This window comes from Sesamum indicum, linkage group LG11 (assembly GCF_026168435.1).
Source record: "Sesamum indicum cultivar Baizhima isolate 11 linkage group LG11, ASM2616843v1, whole genome shotgun sequence".
NCBI lineage: Eukaryota > Viridiplantae > Streptophyta > Magnoliopsida > Lamiales > Pedaliaceae > Sesamum > Sesamum indicum.
This window is the reverse complement of record NC_142667.1, coordinates 8,387,102-8,408,826: the sequence shown is the minus strand read 5'-3', so window position 1 is coordinate 8,408,826 and position 21,725 is coordinate 8,387,102. Positions and strand designations below refer to the sequence as shown.

At 34.9% G+C, this 21,725-nt stretch overlaps 2 protein-coding genes across 9 annotated transcripts; both read right to left on the bottom strand.

Annotated features, from left to right (window-relative positions):
- Positions 1-1,681: 1,681 nt before the first annotated feature.
- LOC105173414 (SNF2 domain-containing protein CLASSY 1-like) lies at positions 1,682-9,062 on the bottom strand. Of its 5 annotated transcripts, none has more exons than XM_088875598.1 (8): positions 8,781-9,062; positions 8,369-8,408; positions 8,157-8,271; positions 7,726-7,848; positions 6,794-7,047; positions 5,002-6,483; positions 4,023-4,178; positions 1,682-3,733 (listed from the first exon to the last, which is right to left on the bottom strand). In XM_088875598.1, exons 4-8 carry the CDS (start codon positions 7,772-7,774, stop codon positions 1,769-1,771), a joined length of 3,906 nt encoding a protein of 1,301 aa, XP_088731724.1. In that variant the 5' UTR covers positions 7,775-7,848; positions 8,157-8,271; positions 8,369-8,408; positions 8,781-9,062; the 3' UTR covers positions 1,682-1,768. The 5 variants fall into 5 exon arrangements, with proteins under 5 accessions (XP_088731724.1, XP_088731723.1, XP_088731722.1 ...); XM_088875597.1 differs by lacking the exon at positions 8,781-9,062 and adding an exon at positions 8,520-8,765; XM_088875596.1 differs by having other exon boundaries at positions 8,157-8,408.
- Positions 9,063-12,781: 3,719 nt separating this feature from the next.
- LOC105173416 (SNF2 domain-containing protein CLASSY 1) lies at positions 12,782-20,781 on the bottom strand. Of its 4 annotated transcripts, none has more exons than XM_011095140.3 (8): positions 20,233-20,781; positions 20,051-20,121; positions 19,329-19,442; positions 18,898-19,060; positions 17,965-18,218; positions 16,191-17,672; positions 15,195-15,350; positions 12,782-14,914 (listed from the first exon to the last, which is right to left on the bottom strand). In XM_011095140.3, the coding sequence occupies exons 4-8, from the start codon at positions 18,944-18,946 to the stop codon at positions 12,950-12,952; spliced, it is 3,906 nt and encodes a 1,301-aa protein (XP_011093442.2). In that variant the 5' UTR covers positions 18,947-19,060; positions 19,329-19,442; positions 20,051-20,121; positions 20,233-20,781; the 3' UTR covers positions 12,782-12,949. The 4 variants fall into 4 exon arrangements, with proteins under 4 accessions (XP_011093442.2, XP_011093441.2, XP_011093443.2 ...); XM_011095139.3 differs by having other exon boundaries at positions 18,898-19,048; XM_011095141.3 differs by having other exon boundaries at positions 18,898-19,020.
- Between the last annotated feature and the right edge of the window lie 944 nt (positions 20,782-21,725).

The window sequence follows — 21,725 nt, the reverse complement described above, 5'->3', positions numbered from 1 at the left end:
ATTTTACCTTCCTGTATTTTGTTGAAAGCTACAAACCCTCTTGTATTTTGGAAATAGCTAAAAAAAACCCCTTCTGTTTTGTAACTTAGCAAAAAAAAAACCCTAATTCTGTTAACAATTGACGGAAAATGGTATGAACGCTAGTGCACTTGGTTGTCTGTTTCTGCTATTCTGGTAAATGTTTTAGGTCATTTTGGACTAAAATATCCTTTATATGTCTGCATAATAAAATAAGATTCTTTTTGGCTTGTTTTGTGTGCATTTGTTTGCTATTATGACTAAAATATTAAATAAATGATATTTAAATTTATTACATTATAAAAAATATACCTTATTATTTTTTATTTCAAAAATGTTTAAGAATACCAAAAAGATAAAAATATATTTTTTAACATAATTATATACATTATGTTTTATTTCAAAATTTCTTAAAATATATTTATTAATATAAAATACCAAAAAAATAAAAATGTACTAAATGTTACAAAATATAATTTTAATATACTAAATTCTATTTTTCAAATTTAAGTTAAATATTTTAATGGGTGTATTTGAAAATAAAATGAATGTTTTAAATAATATACTAAATTTTAATAAAAATATTTTATGTACTAATTATAAAAAATATTTTAAATAATATACTAAATTTAAATTATTATTTAGGTTAGGTTAAATATTTTATCAATTATATTATTTTTTAAAATGATATTTATATTTAAATTAGTATAGTTTATATTTAAAAGAAAAAAGAAATCCAATATATATATATAAAAAATTATAATTAAATATCAAATAATTAAGTTAATTAAAAAATAAAAATAATTATAATTAATGATTAACTTAATGAAAATTAAGGCTAAAATGCATTTTTCGCCCCTTTTTCGCCAGAAACTTCTCTCTAGGTTTTCAGCGTCATCCCGACAAGTTTTCCTACCACGAGTGGTATCATTCGAATCGTCTCTTCAAGAGGAAAATTCCCATACATTCAATGTGAGTTTTTGTCAATCGGACAGGCTCAGCTCAAGTCACGACCTTCGAACTTGCTTGTCGTCAATTCATCGTCGTTCGGGCAAATCTGAATCGCAGAGCACCACCATCTGAAACGATTCTAATGAGAGCAGTCTCACTCATTTTAATAAAGCATTTGCAGAGATCCGATAGTCTAAAGATCTGCGCCGCCGCCGTGGTCGAGTGGGGGGTGAGGGGTAGGGGGTGGGGTACTTAGTTTATATTTATATATATAATAATATATTTTTTATTTTAAATTATTTATATATAAAATAAATTAAATAATTTATTGAATCTAGACCTTTCATTTTTTTTAAAAATCTAATGATTGAGATTAATTAATTAGATATAACAATTAATATTTGATCAGAAAAAATCCAACTGTCACTAAAATAAAAAATAATATATATTAAATAAAGATATAATGGTTATTTTATTAAAAAATTAACGTCATTAGTTAAATTTAAAAAAAATGGGCAAGTGAGCAACATTTAAAAAACACAGGAGGGGTTTATCCTATTTTGAATACAAAAAATAATTTCTAGCCAACTTTTCAAAACAGAGGGGGGTTTTAGGCATTTTAGCCAAACATTTATGACAGAATGACAAGTGTGTTCAACCAAATTTTACTTCTTTTCTTTAAGTTTAATTTATTTTTAAATAGGAAGATGAATTTGGATGCAATTCCAAGATTTCTTCAAGAAAACACGATAAATTAAGTACATATAAACAATCAAGAATCCAACAATCAAGTAGGATTTCACTTATCTCTCATATTCTTCAGCATGCCTTTTCCTCTAATCACATTAGAAGCTTTCTCATTCTTCATGATCCGATGGAAAAGCGCAGCTCGATCTTCTTCAACAATCTCCCTCAGCAGCTCATCTTCGATTTTTGGTGCTTGCCAATGAGAAGGGTCCTCAACGTGTTCATCACTGAATATCATATCCGAAACCCACTCTTTCCAAGTAGTTCTGCTGTGCTTTTCTTCTTCCAGAGTGCCGGTGGCCAAGAGCTGATAAACATAAACAACTTTGTTCTGACCGGGCCGAAATGCACGTGCTATGGCTTGCTTGCTCTTAGAAGGATTCCACTCTGAGTCAAGCAAAATCACACGTGAAGCAGCAGTCAAGCTGATACCTTCAGCACAAGCTGTAATTGAGGCCAGCATGACTTTCGATGGTCCGCCTGGCTCCTCAAATTTGTCCATCACTCGTCCTCTTTCAAAGAGTTCGATATCTCCTTGAAGCACAAGGACTTCTCGACCCTTACGCCACCCGTAGAACCTCTCAAATATCTGTAGGAACAGATTGATTGGAGCAATATTGTGGCAAAATATCAACACCTTTTCGTTTCTGATCAGACATCGTGGTATGAGGTTCATCACGAATCTGACTTTTGAACCTGACTTCATATCAAACTTGAATTGCTCGAGGCCTTCTAGTTCTTCTGGAGTAAAGTACTGACTAGAGCATGCCGTTGTTCTAATCAACCAAGGATGGATTGCCCCAAGCGTGATTAATAACTCCAACTCCAGTGGAAATCCCTTGTAGACAGGCCTTTGATTCTGAAGTTTTAAAAGAATTTCTTGCTGAAGACTGGTTGACTTCATCATTAATGTATAACACTGTAAACCAGGAAGTTTGTCGGATGTTCCCCCCTCATACACGTCTATGAACTTACTCGTCAACTTCTTCAGTGTTTTCAGAGCTTGTGCTCTTTCTTCTCCCTTATTTGAGTCAATCTTTTTTGAGATCTTATCAATCAAAAGCTTTCTTCCCCGATTTTCCAATGAGAACTGTGTTTGCCTCTCTTTGTTTCTCTTCTCATACTTGGGATCCAACTCCTTCAAGACCTCATTGACAAATACCGGCCTTGCTAGGCAAAGGGTGTTGAAATACTCACCAAAATTGTTCTGAAACAATGTTCCAGAAAGCAAAACTCTAAGCCTTGTGTTAACCTTCATCAAAGCTTTTCTCAGTCTTGATTTTGTACTCCGAGGGTTGTGCCCTTCATCGAGTATCAAAATTCCCGGACACTGCTTTAGTAATTGCGCCATATATTTCCTGTGAGCGTAATGTGAATCTTCCCGTGTTAAAGTTAGGAAAGACGTGTACCCCATGAGCAGGATGCTAGGATGCGACAGCCACCTCTGCATCTTTTCCAGGCAGTCGAGAACGTGCATAACATCTTGATTGCGTGGAAGACCTGGAGCTAACTTCATTCTCTGCTTTAAAACTTCACCTTTATATGTTTGACCACCGTGGATCTGATAAACTGGAATAGGCACTTTCCACTTTATTATCTCTTTGTACCAAGTATAAAGTGTTGTTTTTGGAGCAAGAACTAGTGGCCTCGATCCTGGAAACAATTTCAGGTAGCTCACAAGAAATGCAATGATGAGCAAAGTCTTCCCAGCTCCGGGGGAGTGGGAAATGACGCAACCACCTCTCCTCTTTTTCTTTTTCTCCATTCGGGAAGGTATCAAAGAACCAGCAATGTTTCGCCACAAAAACTCAAAAGCTCTCTTTTGATGGCTCCGTAATTTGTCTTTGAGATCAGGTATCAAGGCCCACACATTATTTTGCCCTTCTCCAATGGTTGAAGGAGTACTCGAGGGAGCAGGAATGCAGAATTCATCTAGTTCTCCATCTTCACTTTTCTTGAGCTCTGGTTCATCTTCCGTTCTTTGCTCTTTATTCAGAATAGAGTGGGCAGATGCAGTCTGCACAAGGAAAAAGAAAGTTGAAAAATGTAAACCACATAAACTCCCTAAAGGAAAATTAAGTAAGTTTTTAGCCACTAGCTAAAGGTCATTTGTCAATGGAACAGTCGCACTAAAAACATTGGCGTTTACTTCTTTATCATTTTGTGGCCATGTTTAACACTAAAATTGTAATATATCGTAAAGAATATAGAAAGAAAATCATTTGAAATCCCTAACTTCCACCGAATCGCACCATTCTTATGAGCAGTTTTAAAAGTTGAACTTATTAAATCTAAACCCGACTTACAAATGGTGGGAGCATATCCTTTATTTCAGTCTCCACAAATCCACATAATCGGCAAACAGTTCCAACTTGTTCATTGAGTCGGAAATCATGTTCACACTTATTCTCCAGAATTTCACGTGGCTTTGGCACTTCAACAGTAGGCTGAGCATGAGAATCCTGTCAAAAATTTCCAACAATAAGGGCAGTAAATAATAGGAAACACTGCACAATAGGAAAACCGTATATATTCAATACGACAAAACCAACATGCTAATAACTAAGCTCGAATTTTCTTACATAAAATTAGTCCATAATTATTAGTTAAGGCCCATTTACTTTGGGAATTGTATATCCTTTACTAGATAAATGATATAAAAACCCTTGTATAATTACTCAGGTAGTTACTTACATGTATTATCGAAATAAATAAATTCTATCAATTATTTACTTTGATGCTATCCACATGCTTTTGATAGGAAAATTACCTTGTTTACAAAATTTACTAGACATTAAAATAATAATAATAATAATAATTAATAATGATAATGATAATGATAAATAATATAAAAATAATAATGATGATAATAAAATAATAATAACATAAATGTTAATAATAATAATAATGGTTTAACAATAACTACTATTTATTATTATTATTATTATTATTATATCATTATATATTATTGTTTATTATTTATTTATTTATTATTACTATTAATTCAAATTTCAAGGGTATAATGGTCATTCACGTTTGTTGCAACCTTACGACTAATTTTTACCACCTCCCAAGGTGGAATTAGTTATTCAAGTGTAACAGTAATTAGTATAGGATTTTGATTTTATATCGACCCCTATATAATAAAGTAAATATTGTATGAACTTATACTAATGTTCTTATAAAGGCTTATCTATCAAAATAAACGAGGCCTAAAAGGAATCAATTAAACAGAAATATTAATTAGTCATTACTTACGAGTGATGCAAATTGTTAAATTTTTACCTCGTTATCATCAAAGAGATACCATGATGCAAGAGCTAGCTCCATTTCCTTCCATAATATATCAATTTCAGATATTTCTTCTTCATTGTTCACTGTGGGTTTCTCATCCTGTTCCCTTCTATTTGAGGATGTCGTCGACTGGAACTCTTTCCACTGATCAACCACAGGTGGTTGTATAGGTTCATTTTTAAGAGTGGCATCTATGTTGTTCATGCATCTTCTAATCAATTCCCGACATAACTGTGCACTTACAGAGCCCTTCCTAAAGCTTCTCACATCATAGATGCTTTCTCTTATATAAACACAGTCCCGCTTTAAACTAGCAGAGAGGCTACTTGTCCTGTGGTATTTCCGTCTGGTGCCTTTCTGGCGCTGTCTACTTCCACTTTCCACCTCCATGAAGTCAAAATCAAATGTTTTCTTTTTACTCGAGGATGGGGAAGCGTTCATGTAGAAATATTTGGAAACCATGTCTCCGATATCTTCTGAATAATCATCAGGAATGTTAACACTCCGAAACTTCTTATCGAAGAAATCCGAGCTATTCTCAACAGAAGTATTTGCAGGAACAATAGCAAGTTCATTTCCCTGAGATCCTTTATCCATAGCACCTGACTTTTTTTTGGGTTTAGATGAACTCGATTTCTTGTGGCTTTTACGTTTCAGCACACCTGATTCCAAATTGTATCTAGAATTATTTTTTCTGTAAGACCTAATCCAGTCTTCAGCACCACCATATTGCTGATATTGGTTATCAGCCTGAACTGAAAGTGCCAATGGCATCTCATCATACTCATCACTTTCCGAAGAAATTTCATCGTACTCCAATTTATATGTCTTGCTTTCTCCTAATCGAGTAACCTCAATCTCATAATCCGGAAGATTATCACAACCTAAATAACGTTCGGGTTGTACATTCCGGCGTTTTGATCTACGCAACTCCATGGGATCAAATGATGACAAGAATCCAACTTCACGTCCCTCAGGCCCTTCCTGAAGGGCATCTGGAGCAAATTGTACAATGAAGGGGGTGGAAACTTCATTTTCCACCTTGAAATTCACAGTATAAGTATGATTGCAGGGATCTGCTGGAGCTACGTCAGGGTTATATTCTGAAACCTCGTAAACGATATGGTTCCGCATCGCCCTTATATCAAATGCAGCTTTCCTCAGAACTGATGTAACGATGAACCATGTGAGGTCAGCACAGAATTTTCCCGTAAACAATTTAAACTTTTGCACTGAAGAACAGTCCTCAGAGCAGCTCCAACGGTAATATTCGGAGTCACATGGTTTCAGTTCAAGCCTTTGAAGAACATAAATTTGGTCGATTTTTATCATGCTCGTCTCTTTACTAAGTTTTTTGTTTGCCAAAATAAGATCAGGGCCTTGCTCAAGGTAGAAACTGACATAGAAGTTGCAGTCACATGCAACGTCGTGAGGTTTCCTCTCTATAGATCGCAGTTTCGCATCAATCCAGACCTACAACACAATAAGACCAGTGAAGGAGCTAAGCGACGAAAGCCTCATTCCACATAATAACATCCCCAATGCAAAAAGATTCATATTTTGGGAAAATGCAAAATTCAATGACTAACTTTCCTATCAAAAACCACGTCCTAAGACAATTACATATGATGCTTTACATGCTTCAAATCTGTGAACACGTGATGCTTTACATGCTCCAAATTATTATACTAAGGAAAATCATACTTCAAATTATGTCAAAGTAGAGACATATATGACTCTCAAAAAAGATAAACACATTTCAATCTACAAATATTGAACTTACGGGCGCAGCATTTCTCTTATCATGTGTATTTTCAGAGTTCTGAGATGTCGTGAGCACACACACATCAACTCCTGGCCTTAGAAAGGATGTGCAGTCAAACGACATTGCTTTCCTAGACCTTATACGAAGATGTGACATGGGAATGTCCTCCTCAACGACCACTCCGTTCTCAACTATAAGCGTCGAGATAGCTCCATTACCAATTTTTAAGCGCTCCACGGGTTGCCATGAGCCACCCCAGAAAGCCTCAAACGCTATTAATAGTGAAAGAATAAAGTAATTTACAAGTCAATAAAGAATTATCTGATATGTACGTAAACTTTCAAAAGTGAAGGTCAAGACTCCAGGCATTCCCTTCTAATTCCATTAGCAGAGCAGATGGAGAAATTTCTTTCCCAAACCATACGTCTTTAAAAATCAGCCTTGATGTATTGTTAGAGAAATCAGTCTGGTTCCAAAAGAAGATAGAAATAAATGGATGCAAAGGAAGGAATTATATCATATCATCCTTTATTAGACTGATAACGTCTCAACCAAAAACAGCAAATGATTTGCAAATCTCACTTCTTTAACTTTGATGTCTTTGGCTAATGAGATGTTTGATAAGTAGTAACATCAGCCAAGACTAAAGCAACAACGAGATATCAAGCTCATGGGGCAACATTGTTTTGGTTGATTTAGTTTTTGCCGGCTGTTATTTTTCTGACTCTTCTTAGTCTAATTAATCTTGTAATTCCTCATGATTCTTTCACTGGTTTCATGGTGAAAACATTACTGAAATGAAAAGGGAAAATGGGAATATTAAAATCATGTATTTCAAGCATGGAGAGAGCAATCATGACGAATTGATTTCATAAGTACATATTTAATATTAAGAATGAAACCGTCGGTAGGATAATTAAAAGGAAAAATAAGCTCGGGGCCAAACTTACGATGAGGATCAAATGGGTGGTCGATTTGATGTACAGACCGCCTCTTCATAAGTCCTTAATGCTGGCTCAATCTTTCAACAACAAGAATACTCTCCGACGGCAACACGATCAGCACCTGTAATGCTGCCAACATACAGCAAGCTTATTCATGCCTGCCATCACACCTCAGCAGTACAAGATTACCAATTAAGACTGATCTCTCTCACAACAATTTACGCGTTCAGCTTCCATATAATCTGTTTCAAACTCTGTTTTTATGTATAATCGTGTGAACGACACAGAGAAGAAATGAGCTATCAGGACGAACAGATGGGAAAAGCAGCTCAAATTTCCTATTCCCAACCAACGTTCCATCTTAGATAATTCCAAGACATTGCGAAACTTGTGCAAAACACAATAAAAAGCAAATTCATGAAGAGATAAAATTATACCTGATTTTAAGATGAATTTCTCCTACGTCCACGATTGATCAAGTTTCTCTTTATTGTATAGAACAATCTTAAAGTACAACTGATGGCGCCCATCAATTATATAAAACTAAGGAACCTGTATAAAATTATTGATTTGCCCGGAACGATAAAGTTAGGTCAAACTGTAGTAGAACAATCTTGAAGTACAACTGATGGTGCTCATTCTTGATTACCGATTTCAACCCCAGAACCACCATGATTAGCACCAGCACACTACAAAATAAAGATCACAACAACCATCAAAGCAACTCCCACCAAACCCTAAACAAGAAACGAAAAAACAAACAGCAAAATCAAGAATCATGAAAAGGGAATGCAGTTAACTGGTAACTCAAAATCCCGGTAAGGAAAATCGATGATTCCAGCCAGCTAGAAGCAGCTGGAAACTTTCCCTGTCGGAAAATCCCCTTAATGGGACTCCTTAAACACCGAACCACATTTGGGGAAAGTAATAAATAGCAAATGACAGGGGCAGCGCAGAGGTGTACATAAATGAGTTTTAGTAGTAGGCACAGTAAAATCCAACGGTAAAAAATAAGGAGAAGAAAACAGTAACATTCTTGAAATCTGTGCAGAGTTGTCTACCTTTCATGAATGGGAACCGGAAAAAGAGGCAGCGGGCTAAACCATAAAATGTCGTAGGGAGCAACGCGGGGGTCTGGCGAAGGCGTTTTGGGAAATGCAGAAAATCAACGGCTGGGATGGTGGGATTCCATGGGTGGGGAGGTGGGGTTTCTTGGTTTTAGTGGTGCGAAAAAGAGCGCCTACGTAGCAAAAGATGCCTCAAATTGAGGGCTGAGGTTGAGGGGGGTGGGGGACCCTCTTCTTTCTTCTTCTTTACTTTTTCTGTCAGTGAAAGAAAGCAAAGAATCTACTCCGTTGAAAATTTTTCAGAGTGCAGAGCGCCTGTCAACTCATTAAGGTTTGCAGTTGCACTGTAAATGATGTAATGTAATGTAATAATGGGTGTGAGACTGAGTGCATGTACCTTGGGCTTTTGCAGTTGGACTTTACGTTCACTCGATTGGACCTCTATCAGCCCATGCTTGTTTGGAAAAATATTTTAAATGAATTATATTTCTAAAAACTTCTGAGACTTTTTCTTATAAATTAAGTGGATATTTTATTTTTTACAGAATTTTTAAAATTATTCCCTTCACCTTGTTCGATATTTTTAAAATTAAAAAAAAATAGTAAACGCAAAAGTTGATAATTACATGGCTACATAATTTCATTAAACGTTAGAGGGTATTGGTATTTTCCAGACATCAAGTGAGTATTTATAATTATGTCAAATTTAAAAAAGCTCATTGTAATTCCATGCTTCCACCCAAAAATTACATAATTTCATCAAATATTAGAGGGTTTTGGTATTTTCCAGACATCAAAATGGTATATATAATTATACCAAACCTCATAAAAACTTTTTGTAAATCATCCTATTAAATAATCATAATTGTCCAACTATTTGTAGGGAAGAATTCTTTCCCTCTTTTTTTATTTTTTGGTAGTTAGCATTAATTCGGATGAAAACAAAGAAAATAATTAATTGGTTACAGATTTCTTACGTTTGGTCAAATAACTTTGAAAAAGATAATATTTCCGATCTCATAATATCTTTCTATTAAATTTTAACGAATATAGCCTTGTGGTTATTAAGTTTTCAAACTTACCACTTAAAGGTCACATGCTTTTTCATTAAAAGTATAAGAGAAATGTGTCATACAATCAAAATACTATTTTTTTTAAATTATGGAACAAAAAATAATAATGCCATAAATAATGTGATAAAAAGATAAAATTCAAAAATTACGGAACAAAAAGTGTTATTTTCCCGTATAATTACTTCAATCTGCTCTACCACTAATTATTATCTTCGACCAGAAAATGTGGAAATAAGTATACATTTTTTTTACTATATATATAATTATTAAAAATTTGGAGTAATTTATCACACAGTCAAAGTCAGGATATATATATATATATATATATATATAAAAGTCATACTTACTATTAATTAGATTAAAAATTATAATTATATAGTAGAGGCTTAATTTGGAATAAATGTATTTTTAGTTATGAAATTATACTTTTTTTTCGCGTTTTAGCTCTTTACTTTGTTTAGATTGCACAATAAATATATACCATTTATAATTTCTTGATTTATGGAACGATTTTTGGTCAAATAATTTAAAATATGTCAAAAAGCGATCAGGTGCACTGCATGTGCGGGTTAAAAATTATGATTTTTCATTTTATCGATTGTTCTTTATGAAATGTCATATCAACGATAAACAATTAATAAAATGAGAAATTCCGTTCTTTTTACAGACGTATGCAATTGTCCAACCAATTTTAAATTTTTCAACTAAATTTGTCCTTAAATGAAGAATTTAAGAAAAGTACATAACTATATTGTAATTCTAACAAAATAAATAGTCTCTATTTTGATGGAGAGTTGCAAGTGCATGGTTCTTGATTGAGGAAATATGAAAATCATGTGAGATGCATTTTGGCTAAAGTTAGAAATTCTCTTCTTTGAATGGAACAGTTTCCCTTTATTTCTCATGCTTTCTATCTATATATTTCAAGTCCAATCACTCATTTATAATGAATTGAACTTGAAACCCCCCCACCCCCACCCCCAAAAAAAAGATAAATAAGTTACTATGATTGATTTCATTTTTGGATGAGATAAAATACGTCTAATGTTTATCTTTTTGTTTTCGCACCTTATTTATATTTTTTTATTTCAAACTTTCTATATATAATAAATATATACACACACACATATATATATATAATATAAAAAAAATATAATTTTGACAATGAACATTAATTTTTATCTCCAAAAAATACAACATTAAACATACAATATTTATATGAAAAAAATATATAAAAGAGATATGATTTGACAATGAACAGTGACTTTTGTCTCCCAAATCTCAACAACAAACATACACCAATTATTTAAAAATATTTTAAATTACCTCTAAAAATAAATCCAAACATACACTCTATTTCCAGCACACACTTATTTATCTCTATTTTTCTCTTTCTATCTCTAAAACATAAAACAAAACACTCCAAAAACAAAACCAAATATAATGACACATTATGCGGGTTCAATTTTTTGTATAATCTGCAAATAAAGTATGTTCTGATTTGTGGGGAAATCAAAATGAAGTTATTTACAAGAAATGTATAAATATTATAATGGGTGAACTTAAAATAAATTTCTCTAAAATATAGCATAATTACGAATATCTTTTTATAACGCCCCTTTGCTCTTGTTTTTTAAAAAAAGAATATATATCAAAGAAACTAATGAGTGAAGTTTTGTTTTTGCCCTTTTAGTCCATAAAAAAGATTTAGAAAATTTTCAAAAATAAGTAAAATATTTCATAGTTTACAAGGCTTTTTCATGTCACCATAAAATAAAAAGACGAAAAGTTAATAAAGACTAACATAATGGATTATTTGTTGAACGGAACTGAAAATCATAAAATATTGTTAATTTTTCTAACGACAATGGAATATTTGTAATTATGTTAAATTTCATAGATGCTCGTTATACGTTACCATAAAGAAAATAAATATACTGCCAAAATTGAAAATATGCTAAATTTGGACATGTGTTATTTTTTTATATTTAGACTAAATAATTATGTTAGACTAAGAGGGTTTTTGATTGAATTTATAAGATCCTAAAAACAACTTACAATATATTTGAGATACAAAATGTTTATGAAAGTATTTTAAAAAGATTTAAATAAAATATATGTCAAGAATTAACTACTTACTTGATCTTAATAATATCATGTCAATTTTTATAATCTTACAATTATAATTCTACCAAACATCCTAACATATTATAAGATGTTATTCCCTTGTTTATTCAAATGCTTTATTTTAAAAAAAATCCAATATCTTATAAAATTTTCACATAAGTATTTTAAATAGACTTAACCATTCACCCTCTAAATGTTTAAGATGTGTAAACTTACCTTCATTTGTAAATTTTCTTCTATGATTTTGGAGAAAGCCCAAAATGTGACCCAAGAAACCTAGACAAGCCCATCCACAGAAGGCCCATCTCAAGAATGGATGAAAGCCCATTACAAAACGTTAAGGCCCATGACCAAGAATAGATTGAAGGACATCGTAACAAAGCTGGATAGTAAATCAAACCACTTTATGCTTGATTGAATTTAATCTTTAAAAGTACAGTTAAAATTGATTTGTTAACCTTAAAAATCCTAAACAAAATTTTTTGTTTGATAAGCTTCAAATTCGAATTAAACTCAGTTTGATTAATTCAAAAATAATAAAATATACTTAAAAATATCAAATTCACATTTGACCCACTAAAGCTCGTTGATCATTATTAGATCATCAAAAGTTATATTTTAAGATCAAATCAGACAAGCTTGAACAAATATATGTTCAACTCGAATAAGATCTGTCGAATTTGTAAAATTTGTCGAATAAGCTTCACCAAACACCCTCATAGTGACAAACTTTGAATTCTGAAACAAATAGCTATACAGCGGAAAACTACTTCCAAAACAAATATGTGGGCAATATTTATGGCAGAATGACAATGTGTTCAACCACATTTTACTCCCCTTCTTTGATTTTAATTTATTTTTAAATAGGAAGATGAATTTGGATGCAGTTACAAGATTTCAACAACAAAACAAGATAAATTAAGTACATATCAACATTCAAGAATCCAACAATTGAGTAGGATTTCACTTATCTCTCATTTTCTTCAGCATGCCTTTTCCCCTAATCACATTCGAAGCTTTCTCATTCTTCATAATCCGATGGAAAAGCGCAGCTCGATCTTCTTCGACAATCTCCCTCAGCAGTTCATCTTCGATTTTTGGTGCTTGCCAATGAGAAGGGTCCTCAACGTGTTCATCGCTGAATATCATATCCGAAACCCACTCCTTCCAAGTAGTTCTGCTGTGTTTTTCTTCTTCCAGAGTGCCGGTGGCCAAGAGTTGATACACATAAACAACTTTGTTCTGACCGGGCCGAAATGCACGTGCTATGGCTTGCTTGCTCTTGGAAGGATTCCACTCCGAGTCAAGCAAAATCACACGTGATGCAGCAGTCAAGCTGATGCCTTCAGCACAAGCTGTAATTGAGGCCAACATGACTTTCGATGGTCCGCCTGGCTCTTCAAATTTGTCCATCACTCGTCCTCTTTCAAAGAGTTCGATATCTCCTTGAAGCACAAGGACTTCTCGACCCTTACGCCATCCATAAAACCTCTCAAATATCTGTAGGAACAGATTGATTGGAGCAATATTGTGGCAAAATATCAACACCTTTTCATTTCTGATCAGACATCGTGGTATGAGGTTCATCACGAATCTGACTTTTGAACCTGACTTCATATCAAACTTGAATTGCTCGAGGTCTTCTAGTTCTTCTGGAGTAAAGTATTGACTGGAGCACGCCGTTGTTCTAATCAACCAAGGATGGATTGCCCCAAGCGTGATTAATAACTCCAACTCCAGTGGAAATCCCTTGTAGACAGGCCTTTGATTCTGAAGTTTTAAAAGAATTTCTTGCTGAAGACTGGTTGACTTCATCATTAATGTATAACACTGCAAACCGGGAAGTTTGTCGGACGTTCCCCCCTCGTACACGTCTATGAACTTACTCGTTAACTTCTTCAGTGTTTTCAGAGCTTGTGCTCTTTCTTCTCCCTTATTTGAGTCAATCTTTTTTGAGATCTTATCAATCAAAAGCTTTCTTCCCCGATTTTCCAGTGAGAACTGTGTTTGTCTCTCTTTGTTTCTCTTCTCATACTTGGGATCCAACTCCTTCAAGACCTCATTGACGAATACCGGCCTTGCTAGGCAAAGGGTGTTGAAATACTCACCAAAATTGTTCTGAAACAATGTTCCAGAAAGCAAAACTCTAAGCCTTGTGTTAACCTTCATCAAAGCCTTTCTCAGTCTTGATTTTGTACTCCGAGGGTTGTGCCCTTCATCGAGTATCAAAATTCCTGGACACTGCTTTAGCAATTGCGCCATATATTTCCTGTGAGCGTAATGTGAATCTTCCCGTGTTAAAGTTAGGAAAGACGTGTACCCCATGAGCAGGATGCTAGGATGGGACAGCCACCTCTGCATCTTTTCCAGGCAGTCGAGAACGTGCATAACATCTTGATTGCGTGGAAGACCTGGAGCTAACTTCATTCTCTGCTTTAAAACTTCACCTTTATATGTTTGACCACCGTGGATCTGATAAACTGGAATAGGAACTTTCCACTTTATTATCTCTTTGTACCAAGTATAAAGTGTTGTTTTTGGAGCAAGAACTAGTGGCCTCGATCCTGGAAACAATTTCAGGTAGCTCACAAGAAATGCAATGATGAGCAAAGTCTTCCCAGCTCCGGGGGAGTGGGAAATGACGCAACCACCTCTCCTCTTTTTCTTTTTCTCCATTCGGGATGGTATCAAAGAACCAGCAATGTTTCGCCACAAAAACTCAAAAGCTCTCTTTTGATGGCTCCGTAATTTGTCTTTGAGATCAGGTATCAAGGCCCACACATTGTTTTGCCCTTCTCCGATGGTTGAAGGAGTACTCGAGGGAGCAGGAATGCAAAACTGTTCTAGTTCTCCATCTTCACTTTTCTTGAGCTCTGGCTCATCTTCTGTCCTTTGCTCCTTATTCGGAATAGAGTGGGCAGATGCAGTCTGCACAAGGAAAAAGAAAAGTTGAAAAATGTAAACCACAGAGAACTCCCAAAAGGAAAATTAAGTAAGTTTTTAGCCACTAGCTAAAGGTCATGTGTCAACGGAACAGTCGCACTAAAGACATTGGCGTTTATTTCGTGGTCAAGTTTAACTCTAAAATTTTAATATATAGTAAAGAATGCAGAAACAAAATCATTTGAAATCCCAAACTTCCACCGACTCGCAGCATTCTTACGAGGAGTGTTAAAAGTTGAACTTATTAAATCTAAGCCTGACTTACAAATGGTGGGAGCATATCCTTTATTTCAGTCTCCACAAATCCACATAATCGGCAAATAGTTCCAACTTGTTCATTGAGCCGGAAATCATGTTCACACTTATTCTCCACAATTTCACGTGGCTTTGGCACTTCAGCAGTAGGCTGAACATGAGAATCCTGTCAAATTTTCCAAAAATAATGGCAGTAAATAACAGGAAGCACTGCAGAATAGGAAAACCATATATATTCAATACAACAAAACCAACATGCTGATAACTAAGGTCGAATTTTCTTACATAAAATTGGTCCATAATCAGTCGACGCCCCATTTACTTCGAGGATCGTATTAAATGAATGATAGGATTATCCTTTACTAAATGAATGACACGAAAAACCCTGTATAATTACTCAGTATTGCTATATGTATTCTCGAAATAAATAAATTCTAGTATTTACTTTGATGTATCCACATTCTTTTGATAGGAAAATTACCTTTATGCCCTTATTTACAAAATTAAATAGACATCAAAATAATAATAACAACAACAACAATTATAATTATTAATAATGACAAATGATATAATAATAATAATGATCATAATAAAATAATGATAATATTAATGATAATAATAATAATAGTAAATAATAACAATAATTACTATTTAATATTTATTATTATTATTTTATTATCAGTATATTATTATTACTGTTATCATTATTATTATTTATTTATTATTATTAAATCAAATTTCAAGGGTATAATGATCATTCACGTTTGTTGCAATCCTGGGACTAATTTTATACCACCTCCCAAGATGGTGTTAGTTATTCAGGTTTAACAATAATTAGTACAGGGCATTGATTTTATAAAGTAAACATTGTATTAACTTATACTAATTTTCTTATAAAGGCTTATATATCAAAGCAAACGGGGCCTAAAAGTAATCAGTTACACTGAAATAATAATTAGTCAATACTCCTGATCATATACGGGTGATTCATACTGTTAAATTTTACCTCGTTATCATCAAAGAGATACCATGATGCAAGAGCTAGCTCCATTTCCTTCCATAACATATCAATTTCAGATATTTCGTCTTCATTGTTCACCGTGGATTTCTCATCCTGTTCCCTTCTATTTGAGGATGTCGTCGACTGGAACTCTTTCCACTGATCAACCACAGGCGGTTGTATAGGTTCATTTTTAAGAGTGGCATCTATGTTGTTCATGCATCTTCTAATCAATTCCCGACATAACTGTGCAGTTACAGAGCCCTTCCTAAAGCTTCTCACATCATAAATGCTCTCTCTTATATAAACGCAGTCCCGCTTTAAACTAGCAGAAAGGCTACTTGTCCTGTGGTATTTCCGTCTGGTGCCTTTCTGGCGCCGTCTACTTCCACTTTCCACCTCCATGAAGTCAAAATCAAATGTTTTCTTTTTACTCGAGGATGGGGAAGCGTTCATGTAGAAATATTTGGAAACCATGTCTCCGATATCTTCTGAATAATCATCAGGAATTTTAACATTCCGAAACTTTTTATCGAAGAAATCTGAGATATTCTCAGCAGATGTATTTGCAGGAACAATAGCAAGTTCATTTCCCTGAGGTCCTTTATCCATAGCACCTGATTTTTTTTTATGTTTAGATGAACTTGATTTCTTGTGGCTTTTACGTTTCAGCACACCTGATTCCAAATTGCATCCAGAATTATTTTTTCTGTAAGACCTAATCCAGTCTTCAGCACCACCATATTGCTGATATTGGTTATCAGCCTGAACTGATAGTGCCAATGGCATCTCATCATACCCATCACTTTCAGAAGAAATTTCATCGTACTCCAATTTATATGTCTTGCTTTCTCCTAATCGAGTAACCTCAATCTCATAATCTGGAAGATTATCACAACCTAAATAACGTTCGGGTTGTACATTCCGGCGTTTTGATCTACGCAACTCCATGGGATCAAATGATGACAAGAATCCGACTTCACGTCCCTCAGGTCCTTCCTGAAGGGCATCTAGAGCAAACTGTACAATGAAGGGGGTAGAAACTTCATTTTCCACCTTGAAATTCACAGTATAAGTATGATTGCAGGGATCTGCTTGAGCTACGTGAGGGTTATATTCTGAAACCTCGTAAACGATATGGTTCCGTATCGACCTTATATCAAATGCAGCTTTCCTCAGAACTGATGTAACGATGAGCCATGTGAGGTCAGCACAGAATTTTCCCGTAAACAATTTAAACTTTTGCACTGAAGAACAGTCCTCAGAGCAGCTCCAACGGTAATGTTCGGAGTCACATGGTTTCAGTTCAAGCCTTTGAAGAACAGAAATTTGGTCGATTTTTATCATGCTCATCTCCTTACTAAGTTTTTTGTTTGCCAAAATAAGATCAGGGCCTTGCTCAAGATAGAAACTGACATAGAAGTTGCAGTCACATGCAACGTCGTGAGGTTTTCTCTCAATAGATCGCAGTTTCGCATCAATCCAGACCTACAAATGAGCTAAGCGACAAAAGCCTCATTCCACATAATAACTTCCCCAGTGAAAAAGATCTATATTTTAGGAAAAAGCAAAATTTTATGACTAACTTTCCTATCAAAAACCACGTCCTAAGACAATTACATATGATGCTTTACATGCTTCAAATCTGTGAACACATGATGCTTTACATGGTCCAAATTATTATACTAAGGAAAATCATACTTCAAATTATGTCAAAGTAGAGACATATATGACTCTCAAAAAAGATAAACACATTTCAATCAACAAATATTGAACTTACGGGCGCAGCATTTCTCTCATCATGTGTATTTTCAGAGTTCTGAGATGTCGTGAGCACACACACATCAACTCCTGGCCTTAGAAAGGATGTGCAGTCAAACGACATTGCTTTCCTAGACCTTATACGAAGATGTGACATGGGAATGTCCTCCTCAATGACCACTCCGTTCTCAACTATAAGCGTCGAGATAGCTCCATCACCAATTTTTAAGCGCTCCACGGGTTGCCATGAGCCACCCCAGAAAGCCTCAAACGCTATTAATAGTGAAAGAATAAAGCAATTTTACAAGTCAATAAAGAATTATCTGATATGTACGTAAACTTTCAAAAGTGAAGGTCAAGACTCCAGGCATTCCCTTCTAATTCCATTAGCAGAGCAGATGGAGAAATTTCTTTCCCAAACCATACGTCTTTAAAAATCAGCCTTGATGTATTGTTAGAGAAATCAGTCTGGTTCCAAAAGAAGATAGAAATAAATGGATGCAAAGGAAGGAATTATATCATATCATCCTTTATTAGACTGATAACGTCTCAACCAAAAACAGCAAATGATTTGCAAATCTCACTTCTTTAAATTTGATGTCTTTGGCTAATGAGATGTTTGATAAGTAGTAACATCAGCCAAGACTAAAGCAACAACGAGATATCAAGCTCATGGGGCAACATTGTGTTGGTTGATTTAGTCTTTGATGGCTGTTATTTTTTTGACTCTTCTTAGTCTAATTAATCTTGTAATTCCTAATGATTCTCTCACTGATCTTATGATGAAAACATTACTGAAATGAAAAAGGAAAATGGGAATACTAATATCATGTATTTCAAGCATGGCGAGAGCAATCATGATGTATTGATTTCATAAGCAAATATGTAATATAACGAATGAAACCGTCGGTATGATAATTAAAAGGAAAACTAAGGTCGGGACCAAACTTACGATGTGGATCAAATGGGTGGTTAATTTGATGTACAGACCGCCTCTTCATGAGTCCTTAATGCTGGCTCAATCTATCAACAACAAGAATACTCTCCGACGGCAATACGATCAGCACCCGTAATGCTGCCAACATACAGCAACCTTTTCATGCCTGCCATCAAACCTCAGCAATACAAGATTTCCAATTAAGATTGTCTCTTTCACAATGATTCACACGTTCAGCTTCCATATAATTTGTTTCAAACTCTGTTATTAAGTAATAATCGTGTGAATGACACAGAGAAGAAATGAGCTATTAGGACGAATAGATGGGAAGAGCGGCTCAAATTTCCTATTCCCAATTAACATTCCATCTTAGATAATTCCAAGACATTGCGAAACTTGTGAAAACACGAGAAGAAAAAGCAAATTCATGAATAGAAAAAGTATACCTGATATAAGATGAATTTCTCCTACATCTACGATCGATCAAGTTTCTCTTTATTGTATCAAACAATCTTAAAGTACAACTGATGGCGCCCATCAATTATATAAAACTAAGGAACCTGCAAAATATCATAAAGTTATTGATTTGCCCGGAACGATAAAGTTAGGTCAAACTGTAATATTGGGTCATACTCTACAATTCAGCACAAGCCAATGCATAAAATATTAACTCAAACATGAACTTTATACAAATTCTCACCAACGAAATTGGGGGATAAGTTTACTGAACAAAGGTATTAGCTTTTTTGTAACAAAGGGCAGGTAAGAACTGCTTCATTAAGGAAAAGAACTTTGAAAATTATGATTAGCATAAAATCCTAAAATCAAAAGGCTTTAAAGAAGATAGATTACTTTGACAAGATTCATAGGTATGGAAATTTATTACCCAGATTAGGTTCGATCAAACCAAACCAACCTATCGCACCGACAAATGATGATATACCTCAGCAAGCTCTCTTTTTACCTTAATTAGAACACATCCTCAAATTACAGAGATTCTTCTCCTTAATTGTCTCAAACTTTTCAACCTGAAATGTGGCTTCCTAAGTAGACATAATCACATGCATGAAGTAGGAAAACCAGACATTCACAAACAATTACCAGAAAAGACACTCTAGAAAAGGGGAAGCAGGGACAGAAAAGCACTCAAAAGCAGAGCTGAAATTACCAAATACAGAAAGAATCTCATTCTTGATTACTGATTTAAACCGCAGAACCGCCATGATCAGCACCAGCACACTGCAAAATAAAGATCACAACAGCCATCAAAGCAACTCCCACCAAACCCTGAACAAGAAACCAAAAAACAAACAGCAAAATCAAGAATCATGAAAAGGGAATGTAGTTAACTGGTAACTCAAAATCCCGGCAAGGAAAATCAATGATTCCAGCCAGCTAGAAGCAGCTGGAAACTTTCCCTGTCGGAAAATCCCTTTAATGGGACTCATTAAACACTGAACCACATTTGGGGAAAGTAATGAATAGCAAATGAGAGGGGCAGCGCAGAGGTGTGCATAAATGAGTTTTAGTAGTGGCCACAGTAAAATCCAGCAGTAAAAAAAGGAGAAAAAACAGTAACATTCTTGAAATTTGTGCAAAAAGTTGTCCGCCTTTTTTGAATGGGAACCGGAAAAAGAGGCAGCGGGCTAAAGCATAAAAGGTCGTTGGGAGCAACGAGGGGTCTGGGCGAGTGCGTTTCTGGAAATGCAGAAAATCGACTGCTGGGATAGTGGGAATCAATGGGTGGAGAGGTGGGGTTTCTTGGTTTTAGTGGTACGAAAAAGATCGCCCGCGTAGCAAAAGATGCCTCAAATTGAGGGTTGAGGTTGAGGGGGGTGGGGGACCCTGTTCTCTGTTCTTTACATTTTCGGTCAGTGAAAGAAAGCAAAAAATCATTAAGTTTTGCAGTTGCACTGTAAATGATGTAATGTAATGTAATAATGGGTGGAGACTGAGTGTATGTATCTTGGGCTTTTGCAGTTGGACTTTGCGTTTACTCGAATAGACCTCTATTAGCCCATGCTCGAATTTCATTTTTACGGCTCGTCAGCTCAGTTCCATTGAGCTCGAGTACTTCAGCAAATTTGTGATACAAATATAAAATTTTGAACTCTAATTCAATAATTACAAGAAAATTTTCAAAATTTATAAAAGCAAAACAAAAACAGAAAATGACGAGAGCAAAATATGGGGTTACAGAAGAACTTAACATCCATGATTTTCGAACATTTTACAGGCTTCGTTTGAAGTTCATATAAATAAAACAAGAGATCTTAAGAGATGTAATGGCAAACCTGTTAGCGCACAACAGTCGCCTTCCTCGTTGCAGACGGCGGCCTGAGATTCGTTCAGACAGCGGAGGAAATGAGGTCGCAAGGAGGCGCTCGAAGAGGAAGACGTGCTCGTGGGTTCGAACGGTGGTAGTCCGCCGGCAAACGCTCCCACCTCTTTTGGTTCCGTCTCCGGCGAGTGGAATTGGGGTTTGGGCTTGATTTCAAAATATCTTTATTAATCAAATATGAATTATAATAAATTGTGTACATAAAGATAAAAATATATTAAAAAATTAGTGATAATTATAAATTCTAATTACGTCTGTCAATTCCATAAGTATGTCGTTGGCATTTAAGGTAGCAACTGGGTGGGTCTGGGTGGACTCGAGACCCACCCCGCCAACTCAAAGAAAAATTAGGGGCCTACCTCGTGTTGCACCCCTTTATAGACGAAAGTAGGTTGGGTTTCAATACTTTCGGGAGCTTTGAAGATACCTCGCCACATATTTATCTTATGGCTTGCTATATTGGATAAACTACCTACGACGGACAAACCATGGTTATCTCACT

Excerpts from the sequence above, each read along its gene's own strand:
- LOC105173414 (XM_088875596.1), bottom strand. The coding sequence starts at position 7,774 with ATGAAGAGGCGGTCTGTACATCAAATCGACCACCCATTTGATCCTCAT. Across the intron at positions 6,484-6,793 it reads ATAAGAGAAATGCTGCGCCC|GTCTGGATTGATGCGAAACT; the intron begins GTAAGTTCAATA and ends ATTGTGTTGTAG. Across the intron at positions 4,179-5,001 it reads ATCTCTTTGATGATAACGAG|GATTCTCATGCTCAGCCTAC; the intron begins GTAAAAATTTAA and ends AATTTTTGACAG.
- LOC105173416 (XM_011095140.3), bottom strand. The coding sequence starts at position 18,946 with ATGAAGAGGCGGTCTGTACATCAAATTAACCACCCATTTGATCCACAT. Across the intron at positions 18,219-18,897 it reads CCACCCATTTGATCCACATC|CGTTTGAGGCTTTCTGGGGT; the intron begins GTAAGTTTGGTC and ends CACTATTAATAG. Across the intron at positions 14,915-15,194 it reads AGGATATGCTCCCACCATTT|ACTGCATCTGCCCACTCTAT; the intron begins GTAAGTCAGGCT and ends TTCCTTGTGCAG.